The 10,150-nt window shown below is 46.1% G+C and overlaps 1 protein-coding gene across 1 annotated transcript; it reads right to left on the reverse strand.

Moving 5' to 3' along the window:
• Nucleotides 1-2,102: 2,102 nt before the first annotated feature.
• LOC136464506 (laccase-21-like) lies at nt 2,103-4,335 on the reverse strand. Its single transcript, XM_066463451.1, has 5 exons — nt 4,219-4,335; nt 3,954-4,105; nt 3,608-3,852; nt 2,417-3,508; nt 2,103-2,323 (listed from the first exon to the last, which is right to left on the reverse strand). Exons 1-5 carry the CDS (start codon nt 4,333-4,335, stop codon nt 2,193-2,195), a joined length of 1,737 nt encoding a protein of 578 aa, XP_066319548.1. The 3' UTR covers nt 2,103-2,192.
• Between the last annotated feature and the right edge of the window lie 5,815 nt (nt 4,336-10,150).

The following is a 10,150-nucleotide window of genomic DNA, read 5'->3' on the forward strand; positions in this document are numbered from 1 at the left end:
ATCGAGTTGTCAGCATACCACTGACGTCTGACGGCCAGTGAACAGGCTGGAGCACCAGAACCATCCGTTGGGCCACCACGTCAGAGCACGCGAGTTACCAAACCTACCTAACCGTTGACCATCCGTTGGGCCATCCGTTGGCCATCCTCAAAGCTCATACTATTACACAAATGTCTCTTACTTCGAAAGGGGTTCATTAAAAACCATTTCTAAACTTGATTTCTGAGATTATCGGTATCCAGAAATCAATTTATATAGGCGATCAATGTTTCTAGCCGCTCCTAAAAAAATCATCTATTTTCAAGGGTGGTTAGTACCACATCTCTAGAAATATTTCTAGAAGCGGTTAGTGTTACGAATCGTTTGTATAAAAAGCATTTGTAAAGAAGGTTAGTGTTAGTGCAACAAAAACATAACTTTTCAAAATGTAGTTGGATGAAGGTGAATATTATATCAAGGTTGTAGAGCTTGAAGAGATCTGCACCTTTATAGTTGATAGACATTTTTATTTAAAATCGTTTAGGGTACAAAAAATATGTTTTAAGTTCTTAGATGTGGTGGCCTCCCTAGTAGGGTTTTTACGGCCTTTTTTTGAAAAAAAAATACAAGTAGGCCATGTTATTACCAACCATCTTTATAAATTGCTTTCTAGAAGCATTAACTGCCTCTATATAAATTGATTTATAGAAATGGTTGTATAGGCACTTGACTAGAGATGATTGGAAAACCCACCTTTATAGACCAATTTTGACTACCACTAAAATGCGGTTTTCGTACGAGTGCGTCAACATTTATGTGTGATTTTCTCTCTAACCTTTGAAGAAGATGTTGGCTGCAAGGAGGAAGGGTAAGATGGTGCTCATGGGGACCCCTTCTTTTTCGAAGACAAATTTAGTGCAACGGGCTCTGGCTTGCCGTTGCAAGCCATCACGATGGCCCAGGCCCAGGCGAAGAGCATGATATTGAGGCATTGAGAATGTGAGATGATAAAGTCGAGAAGACAACCCACCAGCAGTGCCATTGCTAGCCATTGATCTCAAGCATTCGCCGCTGAGTTCCTCTCTCCCAAGTCCCAATAGGGAAACATTAGATTGGAAAAGGAAGTGGCATGGTCGAGTAGGAGGAGGAAAAGTTTTTAAGGTAGTTATTGGCCAGGGAAACTTTGCATGATTTTTCAGGTTGCTAGTGAGGAAGAGATTTTGGTTTTGTTCATCGAGTCACAATGATTAGAGGGGGCTTTGTTGATTCACTAAGCTAGTTTTTTAAAGAAAACCAGAGAGAGGTAAAGGACGCATGCAACCAATCACATGGTGGAGAGAAAACCATACAAAACCACGGTGTGTGTTAGGCGTAGGCGTAGGGAGTGGGCGATCGAGGCTCGTCCTGCTTTTTAGTTGTAGCGAAGAGGTTTAGTTACGCTTGACTAAACCATATTTTAATTAAATCATATCAATCTTAAGGTTTATAATAAATGCTAGGTACATAAATGATTAATCCAAGATGGGGATATGGGTTTAGATTGACTCAACTTAAATGTATAGCTATCATGTGTATCTATTATGAGGTTGAAAATGTGGAAAGCAAGTCACAGGCCCGTGCATGCGGGAGGCCACGTCGAGTCGCGATGCCCAAAGGCTTAGACTTGGCCATGACACGCCACCAGCGAAGATTTTGCATGTGAACACAAGAAGGGACGACGGACCAAAGAACGGAGAGTGAAACTACCATATTTTAGTATTAAATAGACTAGCAAATGTGTTCAGGTTCCAATGCGTTTTGAAATCGAATTTCATATTATCATTGGACATGAGTCATACTCGTATGAACACGGGTCGTGGGTACAGGTCACATATAGGACGTAAAGGATGCATGGTATTTTGGAAAGTAAAAAAGGACAGTTGAACTCGTTGTTTAATATTAGGTATAAGTATATAGATATTAAAAAAAATGTTACGATTAGCTACACACAACAATCAATAAACAAACAAGAAAGAAGAAAAACAATAGAAGTATACAAATTGATCTAGCCATAATACAATATCGGTGAAGTTTGATTGGCCAGAGTTTGGGGTTGCAGTCTGCTTTCAAAGGCCCAACGAGAATTGGCCCAGGCCTGGGCGCCTGGCTAGTAATGAAATCTTCCCTTAAAAAAAAGCTACTAATGAAATCGGTACCATATCAACCTTTGGTCATCAACACCTAGGCATCCCCGGAGGCGGTGGCAACATATTAGCTTCCGGTACATTCCCATCCTTCACGATGAAAACGGTGTCCATCCCCCACGCCATGTGCCGTTCAATGTGACAGTGCATGAACCACACACCTAGACAACCATACCAAAAACATGATCATGAGGAACCGATAACTGAAACTTGCATATAGAAACAACAAACACAAAACAGCAACACGTACGCACCAGGGTTTTCGGCACGGAAACGGATCGCAGACCACCCGAAACTGGGCACAGCGACCGTGTTCTGGTACGGCGGGTCGACCAAGTTGTAGCCGGCGGGGTCCCTGTGTCTGTCGAAGTTGCCGGAACCCGTTCCCACCACGTAGAAGCTGAACCCGTGCAGGTGCATCGGGTGGCTATCGCTGCCGAGGATCGCCGTGTTCTGCAGCACCACCTCCACCGTGGTGCCGTACTCCAGCACCTTCACCTTCGTGCCGCGCTTCGTGAGCCAGAGCTCCGGAGGGACGTCGCCCGTGAAGTTGAACAGCAGCGGCGGGTTGCTGGGGAAGTCGGTCGTGTGCAGGCCACGGACCTTGTGGTAGTACGCGTCGAGGATGTTCGCGTGCCGCGGCGCCTCGAAGCTGACGTTGTTCAGGCTCGCGCCCAAGCGGTTGCCACGGGGTCCCTGGCAGTGCTCGTCGGGCGAGCACGCGATCAAGTTCACCGCGAGGGTGACGAGCATGTGCTCCTGGACGTGGCGAGGCACGTTCACCGGGTGCTCCTCGCTGGCGAGCGACCGTAGGCGCGACGTGTACGCGTCCGCCGCCGCGCTGTCGTTGATGGCCGGCAGGACGGGGAACTCCGGGTCCGGTGCCGCCGCGTCGTCGGCGTACTCCAGCACGGCAGTGGCGGTGCTGTTGTTGAAGATGACGAACGGGTTGTTCGGCAACAGCGGCCGCGCGGCCATGTAGTACCGGGCGTTCCGCAGCCCACGCGAGGCGCGGTCGGCCGTGAGCAGAGCGGTCACCGTCTGCCCCGGCGCGATGAAGATGTAGTCCACGGAGAACGGCTTCACATAGGAGCCGTCGGTGCCGACCACGGTGAGGCTGTGCCCGGCGACGCTGAAGAAGGACTCGTAGGTGAACACCGCGTTGATGAGGCGGAGCATGTACGTCTTGCCGTCCTCGACGGGAAGCTTGAACGTGCCGTCCCTGGAGCACGGGAACAGGTCGCCTGGCTGGCCGTTGATGGTGTTCGCGTCGGATGCGTTGAACTCGCTGCCGGTCCGGAGCGCGTCGGCCAGCACCTGCCGGAGGTCGCTCTTCCACCACTCACCTGCATGCATGCCAATCAAAACTTAACAGATCGAAACAGCTAGCGTTGTTCCACGATCAGGCATGCGCATTGAAGCGACGTTATATAATAGTACTGTACCAAGGAAGATTGGTATCTCCTTGTGCGGTTTCTTGAACGGGTAGGTAGTGCCGCGCCTGGGGCGGATGACGATGGCGCCGTGCACGGTGTTCCGGTCGAAATCGCTGTGCGCGTGCCACCACAGCGTGCCTTCTTCCCAGGAGAGGATGATCTTGTAGGTGAAGTTGTCGCCGGGCTGGATGGGGCACTGCGTGATGAACTCCGGCCCGTCGGACCACGGGTTCCGCGGCTGGTCCACGCCGTGCCTGCACCATGGTTGTGACTGTGACGCCGGCCGGCCGGGCTGAAGAAAATGTGTTTTGGGTAGCAAGACTACTTGATGCTAGGGTTGGATCATTGTGATTACCAATGGATTGTTATGTTTTTATCGCCATGGTTGTGAACGGTGACGGTGACGACGTCGCCCTTGCGCGCGTAGATGGTTGGCCCGGGGAACTGGCCGTTCACGGTGAGGATGCTCTTCCGCTGGCAGAGCCTGGTGTAGTCAGCTTTCTTTATCTGCAGGTTCAGTTTTGTTTAACCATACAGCATCAGAAGAAATGTGCGATTCTGTGCATATGTTTTTTGTGTGTGTGCGCCACCGACGAGTGATCGTCCGGGGACAGACTTACGACGAAATCGTAGTGACGATGAGACCTGGACGCTTCAGCTGGGCTGACTGCAACACCAAACGTAAAAACCGCACCTAGTAGTAGTACCCAGATCGCCGGCATCCTACTGACGCCCATCGTCGGACACTCGAGAGAAAATGCTGTTAAGAGCGTTCAGTGTGGTAGTGCAGTTGTGAGTTGTGACTAGTGAAGAACGTCTGCAGCAAACGCATAATTCGTACTAAGTAGAAGCGAAGATGTATGTATTTATAATGGAGACACTGACAGGGGCGCCCGATAAATAAAAATGAATAAACGGTCAATGACAGTTCCGATGAGGACCCATGAACCTGCCAGGCTGCCATCAACAGCTTGCAGCTCTGTTATCTCGGTGACGAATGCTTCCATTTACAAGCGTGCATCCCAGTCACAGTACGCACGCCAGCTGTTTAGGAGGACACGCACCCGGGCTGTTCGGTAGCTTGTTTTCACAGCTGTTAATTGGACAAGCTTCGGCGGCTGCCGTACCTAAAGTTTGTACAAAATACTTAATATATGTATTATGTACTAGTAAATAGATATGGAATACATACGTCAATAGGTCATACAAGTTGATATGTTGGTTCTTATAAACTCCGTCACACCTAAAAATTATTCCTGCCTCCACCACTCTGTTGGGGGCTACTGCTGTAGCTGCCTCCTCTCACAGAACACTGTTGTGACAGCCAGCGGCAGCTGTTTTTCCTGGCAGCGGAGTAATTAGCGAGCCATTTGCAACTCATAACTTGCATAGAACATGTCATGACTGGAAGATCATCCAAACTTGGAAGATATGCGTGAATGCATATGAGAATGTCATAATCCGTCATATTCAGGACTAATTCTATAGTGTGCTGCGTCGGCAGCACGTTCAGTGACAAAAAGACCAAGTCAGGCTATCGGATACTGGGTTTGTGCATATGTTTCTGTCTTTAACTAACTCTGGCATCTTGTCAGTTGTATCTTTCGAACTAAAAAGACGGGGCAAACAAGCATTGGACCTGTCATCAGAGATCAGAGGGACGGCGATCCTGGCTACTAATTGGCGCATCACCAGTCCCAGTGGCTCTGCACTGCAAGCTGAGGCGATAGTTTTGCCATGACCATGAGGGCCTGATGTAGCCCGTAACCCATTGCGTTACATGATCCTAAGTCCGACTGTACTGTGAGTATCATCTTCAGGTAATATTTGGAGCCGGGTTTTGGCACCACCAACTTAAAGCTCCTCACCACACTGCGGTTCAGATTCGGATTTCGCGATCCATGTGAATGTGATCACGGTAAGGCGCCGTTCGGTTAGGCGTCCCATGCCGTTTCAGGCCAGGAACATTCCCAAGCCAGTATAAATTATCAAACAGTTACAGGCTATGAACAGTTCAGGTCGTTCCAGGCTGCAAACGAACGAAACTGAAGTTGAATTCGAACTTCTTGACTCATGGTTAGAATAAATGCGTCAGGATGAAACCATCGAGTTTTCCTGTGTTGGATTTAGATTAGAACCGTGTGAACAACAAGAGTGAGATGCAGACAGGTAGAGTGAGATAGTGAGATAGACTTTTTTTTTTATAAGGACTGACGTATTAAACATTAATAAAGCAGAGTACAAAGATTTGGGGACGTTGGTCCCAAAGAACAGATATGTAGCAACCCAGCTACGACAGGAGAGTCAACATAGTGAGATAGACTGACGGATTAAAAAACGGAGGAGTGATTATTTTTATTTTTAATTTAATAAATATATACATCCGGTGTGTATTTGTGCACTCTTTTTTTTTTTGATGGATTAGAAGAAAGTGTAATTTATAGAATAGCGCACGAAATTAGCTCGACTATCAAAGCGTTTTATGTGCAAATTGTGCGATGGAGAGCAAATGCCCCCCAACTCGTATCTGATTGTAATCCTAACCTTTATTATTAATGAGTCGCAAAAAAAAACTTTATTTTTAATGAAAGCACCCTCCTCTCGCTGGGAACCCTCCCACGTACAAATGGAATTATAGCGTTTTGTTTCTTCTGCTTGAGCATTATGTTTAAGTACAGTATATACAAGTTCACCTTTCCTATTCGTATTTAGTTAGACCAACTTCAGCAGGCTAACTAAACCCATTACTTATCCTACATTTGATAGTGGAGGCAAAAAAAAAAAGCACTCCAGGCTACCTATCAGACTACTTAAATTTGTTGGTCCAATAATTTTCCTCTCCACTACCTATTTATGTTGGCACAACAAATCAGGCTTCCTCAGCACGGGCGCAGCCAGGTCGACGCTGGAGGCGGCGGACGTTCCTCAGCCACCTCTGCTCCGGCGTTCCCCCAGTGAACTCTGCTCCGGCCACCTCTCCTCGGGCAAGAAGAACACTGAAGAGGATGATATGTAGGGACCCACACGTCATTCTCAACTGACTAATTTGGGTAGCCTGTTTTAGGTAGTACTGATGGAGTTGGAGCAAAATATAGGTAGTATGAAAATGGGTGGCTATCAAACAGACAAATAGGTAGTCAACACTACTGGAGATGCTCTAAGGACTCATGCCTGATTTGTTTGAAAAATATATATATGTATCAAAATAAATAAAGATTATACACCTTGAAACCTAGATTATCACGATAACACCCAAGCTAAGGTTTTATTAGGTCGAGCATGTAATCTGGCATTGAATTCGATTAGGATGTCATGGATAATTCCGCTCCCAAATACTAAGAGCAACTCTAAAAAACTCTCTCTATTCTTCCTAATTATTAAGAATAGAGATTTTTTGTGAAGAATACTCTCCAATAGCTTCTCTTATTGATTATCCAAATATAGTCATCTTCTATTCCGTAATTCTTGCTAGCCAAAGATAGACAGCGAGAATGGCTCTCTAAAGTGCGCACAAGATAAAGAAAAGATGTTATCATATAGAAACGATATTTTATGCAAATGATTCTCTAAATGATAATTTAGATAGTGAGGTTTTTTTTTAGAATTACACAATACACGCAGACGCCCACAACACGCACGCACACTCACCTCTATGAATACAAGTACGCAAACCCTGCCCCTATGAGCACCTTCGAAGGACTGAGCCAACAGATCTCGAGATTCACGAAGTCACCATTGGCGCCTCGCTGTCGACGGGGATGTCGCCTTCCACTGAAAACATAATGTGAGCACTCGTGCTAAGTCGATGATTTGAACCCGGGTGGGAAGGTTCGACCACAGAGAACCTAACCAACTAATCTATGATCAGTTCGCTAGATAGTGAGTTTTAGAAAGACTCTCGTAGATGCTCTGAATGTTATTTCAATAACAAAAACAAAAGCCACCCTTGCTATATCTTTCAGCAAACAAAAAAGAGAAACAAGAAATCATAATCCAAGTCGCCACAGCAAAACCTAGCTCATCTATGATCTATTCACAACCTTTGTTGTCCCAGCAAAGCACCACGTTTGTTTTACACAAGTGCTCAGTGGTCCATGCAGAACCGTCTGAAAGCTCTAGTTTGGTTTTGGTTAATTGATGAAACCCTAAGTGCTAACCTAGTTTATCAAGATGATTATGAGATAGGTAGCACTACTCCAAGTGATGAAGCAATGGCGAAGATCATGACAATGGTGATGGCATGGTGATGGTCAAATACTTAAACTTTGAAAAGAAGAAAGAGAAAAACAAAAGGCTCAAGGCAAAGGTATAAAATGTAGGAGCCATTTTGTTTTAGTGATCAAGACACTTAGTGAGTGTGATCACATTTAGGATAGATAGCCGTACTATTAAAAGGAGTGAAACTCGTATCGAAATGCGGTTATCAAAGTGCCACTAGATGCTCTAATTCATTGCATATGCATTTAGGATCTAGTAGAGTGCTAACACCCTTGAAAATATTTGTGAAAATATGCTAACACATGTGCACAAGGTGATACACTTGGTGGTTGGCACATTTGAGCAAGGGTAAGATACTTCACCGGCGCCCTAGATAGAAAAGTTGGAGGTCACTGTAAGTGACCAGACGCTGGATCTAAATTGACCGGACGCTGGAAGTCTGGGTCCGGTCGAACTGACGGGTCAGCACAGTATCCAGGGTTTTGCACCGGACGCTGAGGTGTGTTCGGTCGAGGTGGACCGGACGTGTCCGGTCGAAGAAAACCTGATTTGGAAGCTTACTAGAAATGACCGGACGCTGGGGGTTCAGCGTCCGGTCACTTATGACGGAGCGTCCGGTCGCTACTTAGCCATTGCGATCGGGTGGTTCCTGTTGAATGGACAATGACACGTGGCTTACATCGGTTGATCGAACGCTGGGTCTAGAGTCCGGTCAGTCTGACCGGAGCGTCCGGTCAGCCCGCGTTGTGCCCAGTAAAGGGGTACAACGGCTCTATTTGATGGGGCTTCTATTTAAAGCCCCATGGCCGGCTCAAGCTCTAACTCTTGCACATTTTCATTGACATAGCAACCTTGTGAGCTTAGCCAAAGCACTCCCACTCATCTCCATCATTGATCCATCATCTTTGTGAGATTGAGAGAGAATCTAAGTGCATTGCTTGAGTGATTGCATCTAGAGGCACTTGGTATTCGTGTTGCGCTATGGATTTTGCTTGTTACTCTTGGTGGTTGCCACCACCTAGATGGCTCGGTGCAGCAGTGAAGAATCGGCACGAGTTGGTGATTGTTCATGGCCGCCTTCGGTGATTGTGAGGGGAGTTGTACCTTCCCCGGTGGAGTGCCGAAAGGTAACTCTAGTAAATTGCTTGTGTCATTGAGTTACCTCACTTGTAGGTAGATTCTTGCAGTGTCCAATCGTGTGGACGAGGCTTGTGAAACACCTCTTAGCCGCCGAACCACCAAGTGTTGGTCGACACAACGGGGACTAGCGTGTTGGCAAGCACGTAAACCTCGGGAGAAAAATCGGTTGTCTCTTGTCGTTTGCATTCTCCTGGTGATTGGCTTAATCTTCATCTTGTGATTGGTTCATCCCCTACACGGCGGTATAATCACCCTACTCACTTATTTACATTCTTGCAAACTAGTTGATACAAGCTCTTTAGTGTAATTAGAATTGAGAGCTTGCTTTATTATTTACATTCATCTAGTTGAGCTCTTTAGAGTAGCAAGTTTGAGAGCTCTTAGTGAGTAGTTACAGAGCAAGTTTGGTTGCCTAAGTAATCATTGCAACTAGAATTGTTGGATAGGTGGCTTGCAACCCTTGTAGAGCTAGAGCAAGTTTGCATTACGCTATTTGTCATACTAATCAAATTGCTCTAGTTGATTTGTAGATTTTTAAATAGGCTATTCACCCCTCTCTAGCCATATTAGGACCTTTCAAGTGGTATCAGAGCCGTGGTCACCGTTTGATTGAAGGCTTAACAACCTCGGTGTTAAATTATGGCTCAAGTTGTGTTCAACCATGTGAGGGGCAAACCACCGTTCTTTGATGGCACATGCTATGATTATTGGAAGAGAAAGATGAGGATGTATCTTGGCTCAATCAATGATCAAGTATGGGAAGTGACCGAGAATGACTATGCTATCATTGATCCCGATGATCCAACCAACCAAGATAAGATTAACAAGCAATGCAATACAATGGCTCTCAACACCATATACAATGCCCATTGATTCTAAGGTGTTTGAGCAAATCAAGGATTGTGAAAGAGCAAATGAGGTGTGGAAGAGATTGGAGAAAACATATGAGGGCACACCAGCGGTGAAGAGTGCCAAATTGTACATCCTCAAGGACAAGTTGACAAGTTTCAAGATGAAGGATGATGAGAGCATTCTGGAGATGTTCCATCGGCTACAAGTAATTGTCAATGACTTGAAGGCTTTGGGAGAAAAGATCAAGGATGATGATGTCTCCCATCGATTCTTGATGTGCTTACCTCCAAGATTTGAGATGTTGAGATTACTCATCATAAGAGGAGGATTGAAGGATATTAC

This window comes from Miscanthus floridulus, chromosome 7 (assembly GCF_019320115.1).
Source record: "Miscanthus floridulus cultivar M001 chromosome 7, ASM1932011v1, whole genome shotgun sequence".
Lineage (NCBI taxonomy): Eukaryota > Viridiplantae > Streptophyta > Magnoliopsida > Poales > Poaceae > Miscanthus > Miscanthus floridulus.